The 23741-nt window shown below is 46.7% G+C and overlaps 1 protein-coding gene and 1 non-coding gene across 8 annotated transcripts in view; one reads left to right on the plus strand and one right to left on the minus strand.

Annotated features, from left to right (window-relative positions):
- The window catches only part of TMEM229B (transmembrane protein 229B), a 43388-nt gene extending 39231 nt beyond the window's left edge, over window positions 1–4157 (plus strand). For all 7 annotated transcript variants that reach the window (XM_071213857.1, XM_012519187.4, XM_004477297.5 and 4 more), the window contains one exon: window positions 664–4157. In XM_071213857.1, the coding sequence (XP_071069958.1) occupies window positions 682–1185 (504 nt within the window). In that variant the 5' untranslated portion in view covers window positions 664–681 and the 3' untranslated portion in view covers window positions 1186–4157. The remainder of the gene's footprint in view (window positions 1–663) is intronic.
- Window positions 4158–23140: 18983 nt separating this feature from the next.
- LOC111760207 (small nucleolar RNA SNORA17) lies at window positions 23141–23276 on the minus strand. The gene has a single exon (XR_002793965.1). It is a non-coding gene; the product is annotated as a small nucleolar RNA SNORA17 (small nucleolar RNA).
- Between the last annotated feature and the right edge of the window lie 465 nt (window positions 23277–23741).

Consider the following 23741-nt stretch of genomic DNA (forward strand, 5'->3'; position numbering starts at 1 on the left):
GGCCACTCTTTGTGGGAGCAGGATGGGAGCTGGACTTTGAAGTTTGGGTAGAGTTTGAAAGCAAACCCGGGGAAGGAAATAACAACTACAGGGGAGGGTTCTCGCCTCTGCCTGCCCACTAATTTCTTCTCAACACTGAAAGTAAACACAAAAACCTCATTTAACGTAGCAGTTAAAGAAAGATGTGGTAGGTTGCTTAGAAAGATCTCAGAACTATAAGTGAGATGGAACTGCTTGAGAAGAAGTGGGGGAAGAAATGGGTCCCCAGTGGACGGGCCTAATGAAGAATTAGCTAGTAGCTCCAAGCTGGGCGTGAGTGGTGGGCCAGGATAGCCCGCTCTTCCACTGCCCATGGGGAACGTAAAGAAGTTATTATAGGGCGTGTAGCATTTGAGTAGAGTTGCTCAGAGGAAGCCAGTGGCATTGTTTATTTCTCTCTCATGCGCACCTACCTAAGATATACATAAAATCCTTTATAGCATAAAATGTGACTATGGAATAAGGTAAAGAAGGTAGTGGGTAACCTGACAGGAAGGAGAAAGGTAGAGACAGGCAGGTTTGAGATGCCCTCCAGCCTGGGCATAACAGACTTGGGCTGGGCGGGGGAAGGCAGAAGCGGGGGCTCCCTCCCTCCCTCATCGGTCTTCTGTGTGTCCCCCGCAGCCGGCCCCGGTCCGCACCATGGCTTCCGCTGAGCCCCTGACGGCGCTGTCCCGCTGGTACCTGTACGCCATCCACGGCTACTTCTGCGAGGTGATGTTCACGGCGGCCTGGGAGTTCGTGGTGAACTTTAACTGGAAGTTCCCGGGGGTCACGAGCGTGTGGGCCCTCTTCATCTACGGCACCTCCATCCTCATCGTGGAGCGCATGTACCTGCGCCTGCGGGGTCGCTGCCCTCTGCTGCTGCGCTGCCTCATCTACACGCTCTGGACCTACCTGTGGGAGTTCACCACCGGCTTCATCCTGCGCCAGTTCAACGCCTGCCCGTGGGACTACTCCCAGTTCGACTTTGACTTCATGGGCCTCATCACCCTGGAGTACGCCGTGCCCTGGTTCTGCGGGGCCCTCATCGTGGAGCAGTTCATCATCCGCAACACCCTCCGCCTCCGCTTTGACAAGAATGCTGAGCCCGGGGAGCCCGGGGGCCCCCTCGCCCTGGCCAATGGCCACGTCAAGACTGATTGAGTCGGGGGCTGGCGGGTGGGGCTCTGGCGTCTCTCATGGAACCCAGGATCAAAGACCAGGCCCCCTTTGTACAGCACAAGTCCTGCCCCCAGCCTCAGCCAGATGGAGCACACCCAGCCTCCATACCCTCCACTCTGGGCTGGTGTTAGGGTGGGGGGCATGGTCAGGTGTTGGGACGGGGTTGGAGGGAGATGTCGAGGCGGCAAAGGAACACTGGGAAGGGTCCGTGGATCTCAGCCCAGCTCAGGGGATGGTGGCCTGTGGCTGGGCAGCAACTGGACTACGTGGTTGACTTTGGAAGCAGCAGGCCTTGTCCTGACTAAGGGACGTTGAGAACGGGGTAGAAGGTGAGAGGCGAGGCCCGAGGAGGCTTTGGGCTGGGGCCAGGTCGCCTCCTGGTGTGGGTTTAGCTGGGCTTTGGCTGGTTCCATTAGGCAATATTCAGGTGCTTGCTTGCAACCAATACCTCCCCGGGGGCCTGCTGAGCTGCAGCCTAAGGAGAGACTGGGCAGCAGTTTTGGTCTGCAAGGGCTGGGAGGCCTTCCCTTGGCTCCTCTCCCCTCCCCCAGGGCCCCACACTGCTCCCTTGGCCTTCTGGGGCCCCCCCTGGTGCTGGATTCCCACCAACCTTGGGCTTTTGCAGGTTTCAATCCCCGTGTGTTCGGTGGCGTTTCCCCCTTTTTCTCTTATGTTCAAGGCCTTTGCCACTAAGCAGCCCATGTATTCTTGTCAGTCACCCCACCCGCCCCTGCCCCGTCCCCAACTTCCTGGTCAACACAGCAGCTGCCCGAGATAGGAGTCGAGACAAGCCTGCCCCTGGCCATCTTTCAGCCGCCCCTCCACTGTGCCTGGGGCCTTCCCATTCTACCCTCCCCACCTGGGTCTGGTGGGCTGTGTCGCTGCCCCTGGTGCTCCTCCCCATGCCCTCTCCCCACAGTGGCCCAGCTGAAAACTCACGATCCCCCTGATGACCAAGACAGGCTCTCCGGGCCCGTCACGGAGGCCCAGAGACAAATCTGTACAGTGGGGTAAAGGCAGAGATCTCGGTCATCTGTGCCCAGATTCGTTTATTTTTAAGCCAGTCCAGAGCAGTCCTACTTTCTAGGGAAGCGGGGAGCAGGTTTCCAGTGTTGGAGACCCATGGAGAATTGAATGAGGAAGAAAATGAGGTGGGCCTTGCAGCCTTGGAAGGTTCTTTGGAGCATCCTTTGTGGAAGGGGTCAGTTGGGGTTTTGCCATCATCCCAGCCCTGTAGCAAACAAACCCTTCTCAGGGCTGCGTTCTCTCCCTTCCTCCCTCCCAGCAAGGCTGCCCTTTTGAGCTTAGTCCCTAAACAGTATTAGCCCTGCCACCCTGGGGGCATCGTCATCTCGGTTGCCCCCCTCCCTCGTGACAGGTCCATTGCTGGCAGTGGACAGGTGAGGTCCTCACTCCAGCCCACTTCTGGCTCTGCCCCCACTCCCTGAGAAAGCAGCCTGTCCCCTCTTTTAGGCAGAAATGAGCATTTCCCTTTTTGTAGCTCATTGAAGAGTCACGATGTGATAGTACACCTGCAGCGACGTCGCCCACTGCTGGCTGTGATCCTGGAGGAGGCAGACGGGCGTCCCTGTCCTGGCTTGTTTTCTGGGCAGGATTGTTTTCTGAGGTTTTGCCAGCCTCTCTTTCCTCAAATCCCGGGATTAACTTCTTTCTGCAGGGGCCAGCCCTGCCTTTGAGTTTATTGTGACCCCATTCCCAGGGCTTTGGGGGTCACAAAGAACCAGGCTTCAGGGAGGGTAGATTGCTTTCCTTCTACAGGTAGAGGAGATCTCAGAGAAAGAATATCGTCTGGCTCCCCTGTTCCCTCCAGACAATTGTTTCCTTGGACACCCCCCCCCCCCGTTTCCTGTTATCTCAGTCTCCTGGACCCCAGCACCCCTCCAGGTGCCCCGGGTGGGCCCCTAGACCACACTACCCACCTTTGCTCCCCCCTCCCGTGACTGACTGTGGGGGCTTCCAGCTTCGGGCCTCTGTGATTCTCAGCCGAGCAAGCCCTTGAATGCCCCGCTCCAGCCGAGCCCGTGGGCATTCCCTGGCGCCACCTTCTCTCTGGGCCCTAGAAGGTCCCAAGGGCAGGGGGTCCAGGAGCAAACCTGCCTGCCTGGAAACATGCAGTGCAGAGCGTTGCTGCTTCATCTAGGTGCCCCACTTCTCATAGGGCACTGAGCCCCCAGCAAAGGGAGGCCCCCGCCCCACGGCCTGGCCACGGGCTCTCTAGGTTCAGATCTCACCAGGGTAGCCCGGTCTTCAACTCTTGCTTTTTGGGGTATCCCTTAGTACCCAGGGACTCAGAGTGTGGGGGTAATCCCAGCCCTGCCAAAGCAGCGGGGGTGCTGGTAGGGAGAGCCTGCTCACGGCTCATGAACCTCTGGGCCTCTCCCCACTGCACATGGCAGCGTCTCTGACGTACAGATAGCGATATGCTGCCCTGCATGGTAGAGCTGCTTCCGATGCCCACTAGGCGTCCCTCTCCCCGTACCCTGTGCCCTCTTTGATGCTGGTGAGTCACAATGGCCTATGCTTATTCACAGCAATAATACGCAGGGAGTGCCCGCGACGTCCTTTGTCCCTCGCTCTGCATGGGTGTCCCGGGGAGGCAGCCGCCGAGCGGGCCAGTTCATGAAAACCTTTATTTATGAAGCTCCGGATTGTGCGGACACCATCATCGGGGTGCAGCAAGGAGAGGCTCCAGCCCCGGAGGAGCTAATGGCTGAGAGTGCCTTCCACCCTGAGGCCACCCAGGCCTGGAGGAGCTGCAGGCCCCCAACTCTGCAAAAGGGCCTGTGAAGTGGGTGGGACTGTCTGCAGGCAGCTCTGCCGAAGGGCACGTGCCCGGTTTGTGACCCATTGCCTGCTCTGTGTCTCCCTCCGTTGGTCTCTGTCTCTTCCTTTTCACATCCGTGCACATAAAATATACTGGTGTTTGTGTTCCAGGGCTGCCTCCGACCTCTCTCTCTTTCTCCTATTTTGGAGCCCCTTTGCCAGCGGCTGCTGCAGGCCAGGCCCCTCGCACCCTGGCGTCATGGGTTCCTGCACCAAGATGGTAGCCAGTGGGCACCCCCCTCCACGTGGGGAGGACAGGGCCACCACCTGGCAATCCTCACTTTCTCTGCTCTGACCCTCTCTGATAACCTGAAACACCCCAGGAAGGTATCATCTGGCTCCAGGCCTTAGCCCCAGGCTGTGTGGCCATATCGGGGCTGACTGCACGTGCCCATGAGACGAGCTCCTCTTGAGTGCCCTGCCCCTGCGGTCTGAGGGAGGAGGCTGAGAGTATCCCCAAGAGCTGGGAGGCCAGAGCCCCCGGCTTCACATTGCTTGGAAGGTCATGCCTTGATTTTTTTTTTTTTTTTAAAGCAAGCTCTGCACTCCTCCCTGGGTCATCTGGGAGGGGTTTACCCGTTCCTACTTGGTGTACCCCTGCTCTACCTAGTGTCCCCTTCCCTTCCTTCCCACGTGCTCCTTCCAGGAAGAGGATGGAAGTTGCTCGGTCAGTTTAGCTGAACGCAGAGAGACCCCTGCCCCAGCTGGACGATAAAACGCTTGCCGGCTTTCCTGTTGGAATAGGCAGCATGATTTCTGAATCACCGGAAAAGCCCTCTTCCCACCCCCCTCCCCCACAGTAACTTGGAGGTATTCATTCTTTAACTGAAATCTTTTCCCCTTATAAAAATGAGCTAGCATAAAGCCCCAACAGTTGTTTACATGCCAGTATAAACAAATCTTTAAGATTGTTCCCTCAAAGCAGGTTTTTTAGAAGGAAAACTGCGAGCATAATGAAATAGCACCTACCTTATGGGCCCAGAGCAAGAAGGCTGAACGCACCTAAAACCCTTCTTAATTGGCTGGTTCTTTTTTTTTCTTTTCTTATTAATGCTTTTCCCCTGCCCCACCCTCACCCAATCCACACACCTTCTCATCAGGTGCATTGAGAGAAATGCCTCAGGGGAATTTGCCTTGTGTTCTGAAATCTGCCCAGCCTTTGCTAAAGCCTAAAGCTTAGTTAAGAAATGCTCAGAACCCTGTTTTGTTTTACAGGGTGCCTATCTCAGCGGGTCATTGTCCACACTGCCCTCAGGTGCATCCAAGGGACAGGCGGATGACTGCCTTCATTTCGGGGGCATGGAAACAGGCACAGGAAAGGGGGATCTGGGTCTTAATTTTAACGGCGATGCTGTTCCTCCAACCACCAGCCTAGAGCCAGGTGCTGTGCTGAGGGCTTTACTGCATCCTGATCTTTTTTCCGACTTGACGTGGGCATCACACGTGGGCATCACACAGAGGAGCTCTGTTAGCAACTAGTCTGCAAGTGGGGGGGATTGCCATCTTTCTCTCCAGATCATTCTTTTGCTTCAATATAAGTGTAAGACCCCTTCGGGGAGGATTTGTGATGAGTCAGGTGCCCCTTTTATTCTTTTTTTTTTTTTTTTTTTTTCAGTTAGGCCAGTAAAAAGAATTTATTTGGGAAATGAGGGGAAGAACAAAGCTTGCTGAGAAATGGGAGAGATGGAAATACCAAGATTTGTTAGGGGCTCTAGGCAGAGAGAGTCGCCCCTTTGTATTCTGATGAGATTCTAGACGTCTTACTCCAGCCCATGAGAAAGCTCTGTCTTCATGGGAGTGGTCAGTTCTTGGAATCAAAGAGAAATGAAAAGTTTGGGAGTAGGTGACAGGGAGGAGAGAGGGGTTATAAAGTAGGTATGGGATACCGTTTTAGCTAAGACTTAAAACAGTTGCAGCAAGGATCCCTCCCAGTGGTGGGAATGTTGTGAGATTTTGGCCTCTGGCAATTCTGGGGTGAGTGTAGTCATCCCCTTCCCCCGCCCCCCTCTCCTCCCCCCCCCCCCCCACAGCCTTATTTTTGCCCTGGGCCTTTTCTCTTTTTTTTTTTTTTTAGATTTTTATTTTTTATTTATTTCTCTCCCCTTTCCCCCACCTCTTGCCCCAGTTGTCTCTTCTCTGTGTTTATTGGCTGCGTGTTCTTTTGTCCGCTTCTGTTGTTGTCAGCGGCACGGAAATCTGGGTTTCTTTTTGTTGTGTCAGCTCTCCGTGTTTGCAGCGCCATTCCTGGGCAGGCTGCACTTTCTTTCGCGCTGGGCGGCTCTCCTTATGGGGTGCACTCCTTGTGCGTGGGGCTCCCCTACGTGTAGGACACCCCTGCATGGCAGGACACCCTTTGCGTGCATCAGCACTGCGCATGGGCCAGCTCCACACGGGTCAAGGAGGCCCAGGGTTTGAACCGCGGACCTCCCATGTGGTAGACGGACGCCCTAACCACTGGGCCAAGTCCGCTTCCTGGCCTTTTCTCTTTAACCCTATTTCCTCCTGTTGGGATTAAGCCTTGTGCCACTGGCTGTAGGTTGTCTTACCAGATGAAATCTTTCTCCTTAGAGCAAGCCAAGAACCTGTGCCAGGTGACTTCTGAAAACCCAGCTGGGCCTGAAAATTGACTTGCTTAGTTCATGAATTCCTTATCAGACACCTATAGTGAACCAGGGACCTGGCTGGTTACTGTGGGGCTTACAATCAGGATAGGTGGGGAGAAAGACTTTGAGGGGATGCTCATGTGGGGAAGTTATATTATTACAACTGTCAATCCTCCAAAGCAGCAGAAGTCTGCAACAGAGTATGCTGATTGTCTAGAGGGACAGACAGATAAAGATTCCTCAGGGAAGGGGTGCTTACACAGACCTGAAGGCTGATTACTAATGCTTTCAGAGCTGGCCTCGATTCTCGCTGTCCAGAAACATTTACTGTGTCCTGGGAGATGTCTGGGACAGTTCAGCGCAGAACAAAGCCAGCAGAGAGTGGGTGCTTTAAGGAACTCTTGATAAATGAAGTCTCACAGCATACCAGCCCCGTGATCCCACCCTAAAGGCCAGGCTGAATGGTTCCAGAATGCCACTGGCTCCTTTGGGACTCCTGTTTGGATAACAACCATCTTTGCCGTATCTGGGCCTCCACCTTAGAGCAATTTGCTGCCCTACTCCCTCTTTTCAAAGCATTTGTTTCACCTGAGTCCTGTCAACATCCCAACTTCACCCTCAGAACTTTGGGACTTGGCCAAAGTCCCACCTCCACTGATGGGTCCATTCTTTCATTCTGTGATGATATGCTTTCTCAGTTTGGGCACTGGTGGACTTTCAGTGCCAAACAGTATAGAGAAGAAGAATCTACTGATGATCTGGTTCAGCCCCTTGTCTCTATCATAATCACACGCTCCCACCAAAGAGGAAGTTTTCTGGTTTATAAGGAAGGGTCTGCTAGATGGTGAAGAAGCCTGAGGTTGTCTCTTCTTAGAGTATTAAGTTGGGGGTTAAGGAAGATTTCTACCAAAGCCCTCTCACCCTGAACCCACACAGTAATTCCATTATGAGTGAAAGCTGGAAGTACAGTGGTGGAGTCATCCAGGAGAGAACTCAAGGATTTGGGCTAAGGATGGAGCTCTGCATCCCAAGCTGCCTTCTGTAGCCATTGCTTTTTCTGTTTAGAGGCAAATCTGACCATCTCATGTGCTACTTAAAACTCTTGATGTTTTCTCATGACTCTTAGGATCAAGCTCATAGCCCTAGCACATTAATGAGGCCTCATTTCTCACTTCCCCATCTCCCTGTGGTTCCCCCTCCCTTCCTCTGGGCCTTCACCCCCTGTGTTCCCACTCCCTAGAACACTCTTACTCCATCTTTCCATCCAACTAGAGACTGATAAGCTCATTTAATGCCAGTAACATGGGTCTTTGTTTACTTTCCATTTCTCCCTAGCCCTAGACTTCAGTTTACTTTGGGAAAGGTCAGGGTAGGGGCTGTATCCCTGGAGACTCCATGCGATAGCCACCAGCATCAGTAGCCGAGTTCTGGTGTCCTTGCAGCAAACTGGTCTGTCCATTCATCAGGCCTGAGGCACAGCAGTGAACAAGACAGCCTCAGACTCTGCCATCAGTGTGCATAGTCAAGTGGGAGAGGCCTTCCCCTGAATCATGGGGTGCTAAGAACTCTGATGGACTGACCATTAGAGGAAGAGGAGATTTGAGGATGTTGAGAAGTATTCCTAGGTCTGATTTAGCTAGGAGAGGGGCAAAATGGGAGGTGAAGAGCAGGCACTTGAGGTAGAAAGAACAACATGTGCAAAAGCCAGGAATTCAAAGCCAATATGTGCACTTGTGGGACTAAAGTAGCTGAGAGTGGCGAATGAAGGAGCCACAGGAAGCCAGGCCCTGATCATGAAGTGTCTGACAAACTAAGTCAGGGAAAGACTGTGATAAAAAAAACTAGTAAACAAACAAGAGAATAGCAGATGGAAATAAATTACAACAGGAGATGTGCAAATGAAAAGAGATCTCTGTTATATTGGGTGGCCCCAAATTAGGACTGTGGGAAAGGGTGATATTTAGGCTGAAAACTGGATAATAAAGATGGTCTGCCATATGAAGATGCGGGAAGAGTATTTCATGCAGAGGAAATATCTAGTACCAAAGCCTGAAAATGGGAATGAACTTGGAAAGTTTGAGGAATAGAAAAAAAGGCCAGTGTGACTGGAGCTCAGCAAGAAATGGGATGAGGGTGAGTATAGGATGCAGGTTAGAAAGAGGCAGGGATAGAAGGTGATGGGGAGGAGAGATAGATGTGAGTGCTCTTAGGGAAGGAGAATTAGGGGGCCAGTCCAGCCTCTCCTAGGGAATCCGTATATTTGGGAAGGCCACAGCAGAGCCAGGGCCCCTCATGCCCTTAGCATCTGTCCTGTCCTCTCAAGGGCCGGGTCATAGGTTACGGTCACGTAATTGAAGGATGTATCTGTTTGGTTCCTTCAAACTCTTCTCTGTAGATGTTACCCAAGCACTCTTACCATGGGTAGATTGAAGCAGGCTGGTTTCTGCAGGGTTGTACAAACTAAACTACTGTCACACACACACACTGTCCCACCCCTGCACCTTGAGGTCCCTGTCCCCTACACAGACTTTGGAGTCTCTGAGACTTTGGCAACGTAGAACAACCCAGAGCAGGGCAAGTCTGTGGGAACAGCACAGAGAGAATAGAATTTAAGACTTTAGCTCTAACCCTCGGTCTGCCCCTTGCTATCCGTATGACATTTGTCAAGACATTGAACTCCTCTGATACTTTTAATTCAATGAATTTAGTTCAGATTTGGTTCCATTTAGGCTACTTCACTGGGAGCACATCCTTACCTCCCCTGAGACTGTGTCTAAGAGTAACTCACTTGAGGGTTTGGAGCAACTAGTGGGGGTATTAGATCCTAGTTCAGCACAGTAAACAACTTAAAATAGAATATTATATATCCCTGTTAACAAAAGGCTTGTAGTCATTCTCGCCATTGGACAATTTTTCACTGGCCCAACTCTGGTCCATCACCCTGTTGGTTTTAGGGTGATCAAGGATCCCAGGTTGCCCAGAACTAGGGATTTCCCAGGAAGTGGGACTTTTAGTGCCCAGACTAGGAAAATCCTGGGTAAACTGAGATGAGTTGGTGACCCTACTTAGTGGAGGCTTTAAAAATCCTCACTATTTGGCTGACAACAACAGAAGTGGACAAAGAAGAACACACAACAAAATGGACACAGAGAACAGACAACTGGGGGCGGGGAAGGGGAGAGAAATAAATAAAAAAATAAATCTTAAAAAAAAACTTCACTATTTGCAATACAATTTAGTTCCTGCTTTGGGGAAAGGCCCCTCTCCCATTGAATGTGGTCTTTTTAAAAAAAGATTTATGTATTTATTTATCTCCCCCCCCACCCCCGCAGTTGTCTGCTCTCTGTGTCCATTCACTGTGTGTTCTTCTGTGACCGCTTCTGTCCTTATCAGTGGCACTGGGAATCTGTGTTTCTTTTTGTTGCGTCATCTTGCTGTATCAGCTCTCTGTGTGTGCGGCACCATTCCTGGGCAGGCTGCACTTTCTTTCGTGCTGGGCGGCTCTCCTTACAGGGCGCAATCCTTGCGCATGGGGCTCCCCTACGCGGGGACACCTCTGCATGGCAGGGCACTCCTTGCACGCATCAGCACTGCACATGGGCCAGCTCCACACGGGTCAAGGAGGCCTGGGGTTTGAACTGTGGACCTTCCATGTGTGGTAGGCGGACGCCCTAACCACTGGGCCAAATTTGCTTCCCTGGATGTGGTCTTGGTCCTTCTCACCCCAGGCCAAGGGCAGACGCCTTACCCAAACAAGGACCTCTCTCTCTCTCTCTTTAATTTGAATCTCAACACAAATTCTGAAGGGGCTGTTCAATAATTCTTACTACCTGGATCCCTGCAGGTGTTTAAGTTTCTGCTGTTTTTAAAGCTTTTTCTTCAGCTTTCCTTCAACTCTCTGAGGTGTCCCTGAGAGGCTTCCAATAAATTCCTTTTTTACTTATGTTAGTTAGTTAGTTCTTTCTGTCTGCTCACCTTCTCCAGCAGGCACCAGGAACCAAACCCAGGACCCCTCACAAGAGATGGGAGTTCTGTTGCTTGCAACCAACCCCTCTCCCCATTCTCCTTCCAGCAATGAGAACCTCCTGTGTGTTGATAATCCAGATCTCTCCTACATACCTTACTTGTTTTTAAACATCACCTGTGATCCACATCTTTAGTCCTCAAGCTCCCCCTCTCTAATCTGCATGAGATGCTGCTCACATCTTGAGCTAATACCGTCTGTCTAATCCCCACCTACCCCCAGGAGACCTACCCTGTTAAAGTCCCTGCTTCCCATCCCTGGCTGTTCATGAGTGTTAGGTTGATGTGGCCGAAAGCTGGAGGAGGCTCCAATATTGGGGTGTCCCAAACTAAGCCCTTGTTTTACAAACTGAAAATCTCCCAGATCTATGCAAATCATCACCTCTCAAATTTTGCTATTCCCCAAGGTTCAGCCCTGACCCATTTGGGATGAATCTGATTGAGGAGTTGTCCTTTTCTGCAGTAGGGTCCCTAGGAATCCTTTAGAGGCAGAGGCAGACAGTTTGCCAAACCTATCTAGATGGAGAGTCAAGGACAACTAGTGCTCAAGGTCTCCCTGGCTTGCTCACTGGCAGCTCCTGGGTCAGTCTGACTGGCTGAAAAGCCAAGGACCAAGGCAAGAAGCAAAACTTTGCCTGGATTTCCTTAACACCAAAGGGCATGCCTTTTCCTTAGACACCTTTAGAAATGAAAACAAACTAACATTAGGTGTTAATTTGCTGACTTTCAGTCAGTCTGTTCCCCCAGGGTCTCAGGCCTGCTGACCAGCAGGACCAGATGGCACCTTTTGCAGAAATGTCTCATTATTTCTGCCTTTGCCTGAGCCCTGTACATCCTAAGAAACAACTTGTCTTCTCCTTATAATTGACATACCTGCTCATCCCTTCTAGTTTTTCATCTGTATTTTTTCCTTCCTCTGACTCCACTGAAAGCACTGGGCACACCACGTCACTTACATTTGATCTCCTCGAAGTGACAGCCGACCTCATCATCCTGAAGGAGAGGGTGAGGGGAAAGGAAGAAGGACCAGGAAATGGAAGGAGCCAGTTTGCTCCACTTTCATAACTGTTTGCAACCAGACCCTTTCTCAGTCTTTCCGGAATGTGGCTGTCTCCATTGCCTGATCCCCTGGGAACTTCTTGATTGCCCAACAAAACACTCAACATCCCAGTCTTCAGAGTCATTAGACCCGAATTTGAATCGTTAGTCCCTGATTCACTCTGGCATGTTATATAACCTGTCCAAGCCTCAGTTTCCTCATTCGAAAATGAATCTAATAATAACATGTACCTCCCAGGGTCATGCGGATTAGATAAGACAGTGCTCGTCAAGTGCTTAGTATGCAATTGATGTCAGATATTAGAAGAAATATTTCCTTCATTAGTCTCACAAGTCAAGGGCAAGTGGGGAAGCGGACTTGGCCCAGTGGTTAGGGCATCCGCCTACCACATGGGAGATCCGCAGTTCAAACCCCGGGCCTCCTTGACTCATGTGGAGCTGGCTCATGCGCAGTGTTGATGCGCACAAGGAGTGCCCTGCCACGCAGGGGTGTCCCCCGTGTAGGGGAGCCCCACGCACAAGGAGTATGCCCCATAAGGAGAGCCGCCCAGCGCAAAAGAAAGTGCAGCCTGCCCAGGAATGGTGCCGCACACACGGAGAGCTGACACAACAAAAAGAAACACAGATTCCCGGTGCCACTGATAAGGATAAAAGCGGTTACAGAAGAACACACAGTGAATGGAGGGCCGGGGGTGGGGGGGGAGAAAAAGGGGAGAGAAATAAATAAAAAATAAATCTTTAAAAAAAAAAAAAGAGCAAGCAGATGCCATCTAGCTAGCAGCTCTGGACTCCGGTTGGTACGGTCATGGTGGCCAAAACGATGGGCTTTGGATGCTGCTAATCTGGTCTTCATCAGATTAATAGGAAGGCAAATCACTTAACCTCTATAAACACATGCCTACTCTATAGGATTATTGTGACAGTTAAGTTAAATGAAATCGGTTTATTGTGCTTAGTATAGATCCATGATCCCTTATCCAAAATTATTGGGATTTTGCAAGATTTTTTAAAATTTCATAAAGGTAATAATGTTTTTATGATGTATATTTTGCAGCTCCCAAGTCAGATGTTGGTCAGCATCCCATAGTCAAACACTTTATTATTTCTACCTGGAAACTGTGAATATTCATACTAAGCAGGGTAAATAAGAGACTAAATGGAAGTCAGGTTGGAGTCAGGTTTTATAGCCAAATGAATCTTTTTTTTTTAAAGATTTATTTATTTTTATTTATTTAATTCCCCTCCCCTCCCCCGTTTGTCTGTTTTCTGTGTCTTTTTGCTGCGTCTTGTTTCTTGTTTCTTTGTCCGCTTCTGTTGTCGTCAGCGGCACGGGAAGTGTGGGCGGCACCATTCCTCGGCAGGCTGCTCCCTCCTTCGCGCTGGGCGGCTCTCCTTATGGGTGCACTCCTTGCGCGTGGGGCTCCCCTACGCGGGGGACACTCTGCATGGCGCGGCACTCCTTGCGCGCATCAGCACTGCGCATGGGCCAGCTCCACACGGGTCAAGGAGGCCCGGGGCTTGAACCGCGGGCCTCCCATGTGGTAGACGGACGCCCTAACCACTGGGCCAAAGTCCGTTTCCCAGCCAAATGAATCTTGACACCAGCCCCCACCCCCCACCCCCCACCAACACTCAGGATCCTCTCCCTGCAAAAAAGAATGTTTGGTTTTTAGGGCCTTGGATCTTGAAATGGTAAATGAGGGTTCTAGCTTAGAGAGTCCCTTGAGAAATGGCAGCTCTTGCATTGTGGGGGTAAAAAGTATAAAAATTATGCCCTCAAATTCCCCATGGTTTGCAAAGAGTTCCCATTCATCATCTCATTTGATCCTTACTTTGCAAGACAGCAGGGAAAGTATTATGATTCCCACCTCAGAGATAACAAAACTGAGGCTCTATATTGTGATATATCAAGGTCATATTGCCCATAATTGGCAGAACCAGGATTCCTGGATCATCTGGCCCAGGGACTCTTCCCATCAGAGCACATAGTGTAACTGGCATGACTCTGTTACAACTATTCCCTTTGCTTTGAACTTTACCAAAACCCAAACCAACAACTAATTAAAAAGGAGTGATGAAATCATCAACCTAAGTTTTCTTTTCATCTTTCTTTAAGTGTATCATATGAACATTTCTATATTCTTTTCAGATTCTGATTTTCCCACTTTGGTACCTGGTACACATTTTCCATTTGAAAATAGACAAAATACTTGTCATTTTAAATAACTATAGAATCTTCCAGAATCTTAATATAACCCAGTTAGCTTAGCTATTCCCCTTCTGCTGGGTATTTGTGTGTTTCCAATTTTGCACTGTTCTAAAATGATCCTTCAAAAAAATAATGCTTCAGTCCTTTGCTTTAAAATTTGCCTTGGGGATGAGTAAGCACATTGATCTGAAATCACCTATCCCTTGAGCTCCCGGCTGGCTGGCAGCCTCCAAAAGATTGTCTTTCCAGGCACGTTGATTATGTATTTGTTGTTTCCGATCAGCGAATCAGTTAGGGTTTATTGAACGCCTTGCGGGGAACAGGGTGCTCCTTGGTGCTTGGAGAAGACTTAGAAGCATAAGCTGTGCCTCTGACCCTCAAGAAGCTCATGTGCAACCAGGGAGGCTTTTCAACTTCAAACAAAGCTGAGTTTGCATCCAGCCTCCAAGACCTTCCAATAGGACTTGTCAAGGTGTGCACAAGGGTGTGACATGAGTGGAGAAAGTAAAAATTTAAATAGGTCTCTGATCTATACTATTGCCTATCAAGGGCATTGGTTCTGTTCAGGAAGAAGGTGCTAAAACTGAAATGGTGAGTAGGGAAAACAAGGTCAGGAATACCAAGAAGCCTTCTCTAATTCATTCACGTTTTGCTATCAGTCTCCAATGGTCAGGGTGAACCATTAAAAATCAGCATAAAATACTTCCCTGACTGCTGTTGGTGGGGGCTCAGCAAAAGGACCAAATAAGACCTGGACACTGGTTCTATCTAGCTTCTCCTTAAGCACATTGCTTAACAACTTTCTGTCTCTGCTTACCCATCTGTTAAATGGGAATAACAGTGCACTCACGGGACTCATAGCATTATAAGGACAATCAATTGAGATCCTGACAAGTGCTTTAGAAAGAAAAAAATGCTGGCCAAAGGATCTCGGGTGTGTCCATAAAGGGGCAAGGACTTTGTGTCATCTCATCAAATCTAAGCCTGAGGAGGAGGCTCCTCACCGCCCACCCAGCACCCCCACTCACGTCCATCCTCCCCAGGGCAGTCCCTATCCTGACACTGTCTCCCTTATCCACCCTATGGATCCCTCGTTCAGGGTAGCAAACATTCAAAGCCAAAGGTTCACCCCTGCTTGGGGAGCAGAGGCAAGTGCTGAGCTCAGCCCGACTCCTCAGGTTTCAAGGGCTGCAGGACTTGCTGTCACAACAGATTGTCCATCTCCACCCTCATTTCCAGGTCCTGGCTGTTGAGGCCTGGGACTGTCAGAGCACAGGGGATCATCAGCCGACAGCACCACCCTGACCCACTAGTGGAACACCTGGCATCAGGGAGAAACTGTGCCCTCTGCACCGGCAGCCTAGGCCTTAGGTGATCCTGGGGAATTTGGTCTGCTGCTCAGGGAGTATTCAATAACAGTGACAGCTCCTTAGCCTAGCTAGGGAGATGGGCCCACTGGCTAGGCTCTCAAGGAGATTCTGTGCATTTCTTAAGTCAATGTGAACCCCTACAGAGCAGGACAAACCTCTGAAGGTTCCTTTTGCTGCTGTGGGGCTGTGACAACCAGTCGCTTTCCAGTATGTGATTTCTTTCCTTGTGCATTTACTCATCTCTTTATTATCTGTCTTCTTCATCCACATGTAAGCTCTACAGGGCAGGTCCTATGCCTGACTCTTCTACTGACTTCCATTCCAGAGCTGAGAACTGTGCCTGACCCAAAGCAGGTGCTTAGTTAATATTTGTTGAATGAATGAACAAAGGAACCCTTTTGCAATGTTTTTATATATAGTTTTTATAAATGACAGCTATTTTAAATAATTTTTATTAATAAGTAATTATAAATTACTTTAAAAAGGAAGTAGTAATTTCCATAGTTTCTCAGGATTAATATACAAATTATCCTGCCTTATTAATTCACTATTAATTAATTGATTGATTGATTCAGGTATTCATTTAACAACAGTTTTTTAAATACTTTATTTTGAAATAATTTCAAACATACATATATACATTGAGTCTGAAACCACTGATTTTTCATTACATTTTATGCATTCACCTTTTGGAACTTATAGAAAGTAAAAAGTAGAGTTACAAATTGAAATACAATAGTACTGGTGTTTATATCTACCCTTCTTTTTACCAGAGATCTTTATTTCTTCACATGGCTTCAATCGTCTAATGTCCTTTCCTTTCAACTGGTTGAAATCCCTTCAACATTTCTTGTCAGTCCAGTCTAGTGCTGATGAAATCCCTCAGCATTTTTTTTTAACTGGGAATGTCTTCATCCCTCCTCCAACTCTTCTTTTTTTAAGATTTTAAAATTTCATTTGTTTGTTTATTTATTTATCCCCATCCCCCTGTTTTCCCTTGCTGTGTCTTTTCATCTTTCTTGTTTCTTTAGGAAGCACTGGAAACCAAATCGAGGACCTCAGATATGGGAGGGAAGAGCCTTTCATTGTGTTTTTCTTCCTGTGTCTCTTGTTGCATTATCTTGTTGCGTCAACTTGCCGTGCCTGCCTGTTGTGTCAGCTTGCAATCTTGCTCATCCTCTTTAGGAGACACCAGAAAGCTCTGCTCCCTACTTTGTTGTGTAACTCACCGTATTTTTCTTCCTGTGTCTCTTGTTGTGTCAGCTTGCCGCACCTGCCCATCACACCAGCTCACTGTCTTCTTTAGATTACACAAAATGTTACATTAAAAAACATAACAGGTTCCCATACATCCAATTCCCCACCCCCACCCCTCCTCCTCCCATATCAGCATTCCCTTTCATCAATGAGGCACATTCATTGAATTTGGTGAATACACCCTGGAGCACTGCCATACAGCACGGACCATAGTTTTACATTGTAGTTGACACTCTCCCCGAGTCCATCCAGTATGTTATGGCAGGATATACATCCGTATATATGCATCTGTCCCTGCAGTATCATCAGGTCCTGAAAATGCCCCAAAACACAACTCTTCTTCCCTCTCCCTGCTCTCAGCAACTCCTGTGGCCACCATCTCCACATCAAAGATACAATTTCTTCCATTGTTAGAGTCACAACAGTTCTATAGTAGAATATCAGCAAGTCCACGCCATTCATATTATATTCCTCCATCCTGTGGACTTGGGATGGCAATCGAGAGGGGGCTTAGATTTCACATGACTGATGGATAAGATTCTCCTGCTTGCAATTGTAGACATTCTCAGTTCCCTGGTATGGTGGTTGACCATTCTCACCTCCCCATCAGCTGACCTGGGTAAGTCCAACCAACTGGAGAGTAGGTGTTGCAACTCTGTGAGGTTAAGGGCCCAGCTGGCCCATGGACAGTCCAGAGATTCAAGTCTCCTGAGCAAAAACAAACCCCAGCAACAATCAAAGGTTCAGTAAAAGTGACAGAAGAGGCATGTGTAGAGAGGTCACATCTGAGTCAAACTCCATCACAATCAGGAGTGCAAATTCCAAAGTAGGGCCCACTGACAAGGCAATGAACTCCAGAGCCATCTATCATGACCATAGAACCTGTGTGTCTCTGTAGCCCTAAGGATACCACCACTGGGGTTGTATCTCTACCTTTGGTTGTCTCTGGGATCCTCCTGAGATGTGCATAAGCATAACCCCTCTGATACCCTCCCGGCTCATTTTGAAGTCTCTTACCCATATAAACTCATTTGTCTTTAACATTTCCCCCTTTTATTCAAGGTCTTTTTCTAGTTGCATCACCAGCTGCTACTTGGTAGTAATCCTTCGGTGCCAGGGAGGCTCATCCCTGGAAGTCATGTCCCACACTGGGGAGAAGGTAAGGCATTTACATGCTGAATTTGGCCTAGAGAGAGGCCACATTTGAGCAACATGGAGGCTCTCAGGAGGTAACTCTTAGAAACCCTGCAGCTCTAGGCCTAGTTGAAATTTCAAGCCCACAGGCTCATAAGCATTGTCATCAATGGTCCATCATTGGACGACTCTTCTTCACTGGCCTTTGTCCTTGCACTTGGGGAATTGTTGATGTTCCATTGGGGAATGCAACAAAGCTCCCCAGGATGGGACCTCAGTACTCCCTCAGTTGTCATGTGTAACTCTATCCATTATGACCATACACAACAAACATCTGAACATATATATATACCCTATATGCAGGCCCTGGCGAACTCCCTCCCACCCATGCATCCCCCATCAATGACACCCCACATCAGTGCTCCTCCCCTGCCAAAATTGAACCCCTCTGTGGTCCAAAATTTCTTAAAAAATGAAGCCTAACATATTGCCAAATTCTATTAGTAGGAAAATTATATAGTATTGATAGATTTAAAGATTAGAAATAGAATACATAATAATTTAGAAAAACTAAAATAATGCAAAAAATAGATGGGGTATTAAAAAATGAAAAATATAAAACTTTGTTTTTGACATTTTGCCTTTCATCACAGTAATAGCTGTTGCCCTGCATGAACAGTGGCAAGGCAATCTTTTCCATTCCTTCCTCAGTGTCTACATCCTTTTTTTTTTTAATTTTTAATTTTGTCCTTTAAAAAGTTTTAGATCACAGTAAAATCACATATACAATATAGGGGACTCCCATATACCCAACATCAAACCCTTTTCCCCCTTCCCCAGCAATGATCTTTCTACATGTGGATATTATATTTGCTACAGCTCATATGCAGATATTGAAACATAGCTACTAACCATGATTCCATTATGGCTTACATTATGGTTTGTATTTTAGACTGTACACTTTTCTAAAATTTTGGTTACATTATGTTTTACATTTTAGACTATATATTTTATAAATTTTTGGTGAAATTTAATATGGCTTATATCCATCATTGCACGATCTTGTGGAACCCTTCCATTGCCCCCCAGTTACACCCTCTTGCATCTATTCTCTCTCTCTCTCTCTCCCTCCTCTCAGGGCCCAGAGTGAGAACCAAGCTTCACTGCTTGAAGGACAAGATTCATAGATACTTACAGCAATGCTGAGGGCTTGACACTCTAGTCTGTCCTGCCCCATTGGGAGCCACCGATGCTCTTGAGAGATACACCCTCCCCTGTTTGAAAACATCAGGCCTCCCCAGGATGGAGGTACAACATTTTCCTGCTCATTGTATGTGTTTCCATCCACTGATATATGACAAGATGAGCACTCACACACTCTCTGGAAGCCTGACCCAGGTGCACCCTGTGCCAGATGCCCCCCTCAACACCTTAAACAAGTAACCCTTCCTTATTATATTTTCTAAAGTGTTTTCTCAACATTATAGTTTCAACCATGTACCTGACAATCTCCCTTGTTCACCTGCTCCCTTTAAACCCTCCCCCCAATTTCATGGAGCATCTGACCCGACCTCCCAACCCTAGCCCCCCTCAAGCCTGCAAAGTCCCACCCAATAGTATCCCTATGCCCCCGTCTTATCCCTTCACTGCACAACTACTTACCTCCACTTTATCATAGATTTTGCCCATGTAGGTGTCAGCTCACAACCTTCTTCTCCCCTTTTTTTTCCTGTAAGCATATTGTCTAGTCTCTAGGCCTCTGAGACAGCTTGATTTGCTTAATTCATATCAAAAAGGTCATGTAGTATTTGTCCTTCAATGCCTAGCTTGCTTCACTCAACATCAGGTCCTCAAGATTCATCCATGTTATCCCGTGTGTTAGTACCGTATTCCTTCTTACAGCTGAGTAGTATTCCATTGTATATATACCACATTTTGTTTATCCACTCATCAGTTGATGGGCATTTGGGTTGATTCCAACTTTTGGCAATAGTGAATAATATTGCTATGAACATTGGTGTGCATATATCGGTTTGTGTCCTTATTTTCAGTTCTTCTGGGTATATACCCAGCAGTGGAATTGCTGGGTTATATGGCAAATCTATAGCTAACTTTTTGAGAAACCACCAAACTGTCCTCTAGAATGGCTGGATCCTTCCACATTCCCATCAGCAATGAATGAAGATTCACATTCCTCTACATCCTCTGCAGCACTTGAAGCCCTCTTTTTTTTTTTAATAGTCACCAGTCTAATAGATTTAAGATGGTATCTCATTGTAGTTTTTTTTTTTTTCCATTTCTTTCTTCTTACCCCCCTCCCCCAGTTGCCTGGTCTCTGTGTCCATTCGCTAAGTGTTCTTCTGTGTCCACTTGTATTCTTGCCAGTGGCACCGGGAATCTGTGTCTCTTTGTTGTTGTTGTTGTTGTTGTTGCATCATCTTGCTGCATCAGCTCTCCGTGTGTGTGGTGCCATTCTTGGGCAGCTTGCACTTTTTTTGTGTGGGGTGGCTCTCCTTATAGAGTGCACTCCTTGTGCATGGGACACCGTATGTGAGGAACACCCTTGCATGGCACAGCACTCCTTGCACGCATTAGCACTATGTGTGGGCCAGCTCACCACATGGGTCAGGAGGCCCTGGGTTTGAACCCTGGACTTCCATGTGTTAGGTGGACGATCTATCCGTTGAGCCAAATCCACTTCCCTCATTGTAGTTTTGATTTGCATTTGCCTAATAGCTAGTGATGTTGAGCATCTCTTCATGAGCTTTTAGCCATTTGTATTTCTTCTTTGGAGAAGTGTCTGTTCAAATCTCTTGCCCAATTTTTGAATGGGTTGTTTGTCTTTTTATTTTTGAGATATAGGATTTCTTTATATATGTTGGATATTAGGCTCCTATCAGATAAATGGTTACTAAATATTTTCTCCCATCGGGTAGGCTGTCTTTTCACTTTCTTGATAAACTCCTTTGAGGTGCAAACTGCTGTAATTTTGAAGAGGTCCCGTTTATCTATTTTTTCTTTTGCTGCTTGTGCTTTGGGTGTGAAGTTCATGAAGCCATTTTCTATTACAAGGTCCTGTAGATGCTTCCCTACGTTGTCTTTCAAGGTCTTCATGGTCTTGGCTCTTATATTTAGATCTTTGATCCATCTTGAGTTGATTTTTGTAAAAGGTGTGAGATATTAATCCTCTCTTATTCTTTTGCATATGGATATCCAATTCTCCAAGCACCATTTGTTGAAGAGGCCGTTCTCTCCCAGTTGAGTGGGCTTTGTGGCTTTGTTGACTATCAGATGACTGTACATGTGAGGATCTATATCTAAACTCTCAATTTGGTTCCATTGGTCAGTGTGTCTGTCCTTGTGCCAACACCATGCTGTTTTGACCATTATAGCTTGGTAGTATATTTTTAAGTCAGGTAGTGTTATTCCTCCAATTTCATTTTCTTTTTCAATATGTCTTTGGCTATTCAGAGCCTCTTTCCCTTCAAAATAAATTTCATAGTTAACTTTTCCAGTTCAGTGAAAAATGCTGTGCTGATTTTTTTTAATCCCCCCCGCACCTTGCTACTTTTTGTATGCTGTCTGCTCTCTGTGTCCATTCGCCATGCATTCTTCTGTGTCTGTATTTATTTATTTTATTTCCCCTCCTTCCTTGCAGCTTGCTTGTTTTGCTCTCTATGTCTATTCATTGCATGTTCTTCTGCATTTTTACTTGTCTCCCTTCCTGTTGCATCACCTTGCTGAGTTGGCGCTCCACAGTGCTTGAGGGCTGGGTGGCACTCCGCGACACATGTGGGCTGGGTGGCACTCTGCGGTGGTTGTGGGCTGGCAGCTCTCTGTGGTGTGTGGGCAAGCCTGCCTTCACAAAGAGGCCCCGGGACGCAAACCCAGGGCCTCCCATATGATAGACAGGAGCCCATCTGATTGGGATACAGCCACTTTTGATTTTTATTGGAATTGTATTAAATCTATAGATCAGTTTCAGTAGGATAGACACCTTAATGATATTTAGTCTTCTTATTCATGAACAGGGAATATTTTTCCTTTTATTTAAGTCTTCTTTGACTTCCTTTAAGAGTGTTGTGTAGTTTTCTGTGTATAAGTGTTTTACATCTTTGGTTAAATTTATTCCTAGGTATTTGATTTTTTTATTTACTATTGTAAATGGTATTTTTTTCTTGATTGTTTCCTCAGATTGCTCATTATTGGTATACAGAAATGTGATTTTTGCACATTCATCTTATAACCTGTGACTTTACTGAACTCATTTATAAGCTATAGAAGCTTTGTTGTAGAGTTTTCAGGGTTTTCTATGTATAGGATCATGTTGTATGCAAATAGTGAAATTTTGACTTCTTCCTTTCCAATTTGGATGGCTTTTATATCTGTTTTTAGCCTCAGTGCTCAACAAGTACTTCTAATACAATGTTAAATAGGAGTGGTGATAGTGGGCATTCTTGTCTTGTTCCTGATCTTAGAGGGAAGGATTTTAGGATTTCACCATTGTAAATGATGTTAGCTGTGGGTTTTTTTTATGTATACCCTGATCATGTTCAGGAAGTTTCCTTCTATTCCTATCTTTTGCAGTGCCTTTATCAGGAAAGGGTGCTATATTTTGTCAAATGTTTTTTCTGCATCTATAGATATGATCATGATTTTTTTCTTTCAATCTATTTATGTGGTATTTTACATTGATTGATTTTCTTATGTTAAACCATCCTTGCATACCAGGGATGAAACCCACTTGGTCATGGTGTATGGTTCATTTGATGTGTTGTTGAATATGATTAGTAAGTATTTTGTTGAGGATTTTAGCATCTAAATTCAGTAGTGAGATTGGTCTGTAATTTTCCTTTCTTTTGTTGTCTTTGTTTGGCTTTGGTATTAGGGTAATGTTGGCATCATAGAATGAGTTGGGCAATGCTCCTTCTATTTTGATTTTTTGGAAGAGTTTAACAAAGATTGATGTTAGTTCTTTCCAGAATATTTTGTAGAATTCACCTGTGAATCCATCTGGCCCAGGGCTCTTCTTAGTTGGGAGGTTTTTAATGACTCTATCTTTTTACTTGTGATTGGTTTGTTGAGATCATCAATTTCTTCTTTCATCAGTGTAGGCTGCTTATGTGATTCTAGGAAGTAGTCCATTTCCTCTAAATTGTCCTTCTTGTTGGCAAATAGTTTTTCAAAGTATCCTCTTATGACGGTCTTTATTTCTTTGGGTTCAGTGGTGATATCCCCTTTCTCATTTCCTATTTTGTGTATTTGCATCTTCTCTCTTTTTTTCTTTGTTAGTCTAGCTAAGGGTTTGTCAATTTTATTTATCTTCTCAAAGAACCAGCTCTTTGTTTTCTTTTTTCTTTTTCCTTTCTTTTTTTTTCTTCTTTTTTACTTTCTTTTCTTTTTTTCTTCTTTTTTTTTTCCTTTTTTTTTTCTTTCCAAATGTCAGACTATTAATCATTCAGGTATTCACAGGTCAGAACCCTGAGCAAGTGTAGACACAGCCTTTCTTCTCTCTGCAACCTAATGACACAAATGTGACACAGCAGCCACATCTGCAATGCCTCTGGAGGCATGTTTATTTTTTCTAGTGCTTTCTTATTTTCTATTTCATTTAATTCTGTTCTGATTTTTGTTATTTCTTTCTTTCTTCTTCCTTTGGGGTTAGTTTGTGGTTCTTTTACTAATTCCTCCAATTGTGCAGTTAGGTGTTCAATTTTAGCTCTTTCTTCTTTTTTGATATATGAATTTATGGCTATGAATTTCCCTCTCAGTACAGGTTTTGCTGTATCCCATAAGTTTTGATATGTTGTGTTGTCATTTTCATTAGTTTCAAGGTAGTTACTGATCTTTTTTGAGATTTCCTCCTTGACCCACTGTTTGTCTAAGAGTGTGTTGCTTAACCTCCATATCTTGGGGCCTAATCTGTGTCTCTGGCCCTTGCAGATTTCCAGCTTCATTCCACTGTGGTCAGAGAAATTATTTTGTATGATTTTAATCTTTCTGAATTCATTGAGACTTTCTTTGTGGCCTAGCATTTGG

This window comes from Dasypus novemcinctus, chromosome 3 (assembly GCF_030445035.2).
Source record: "Dasypus novemcinctus isolate mDasNov1 chromosome 3, mDasNov1.1.hap2, whole genome shotgun sequence".
Taxonomy (NCBI): domain Eukaryota; kingdom Metazoa; phylum Chordata; class Mammalia; order Cingulata; family Dasypodidae; genus Dasypus; species Dasypus novemcinctus.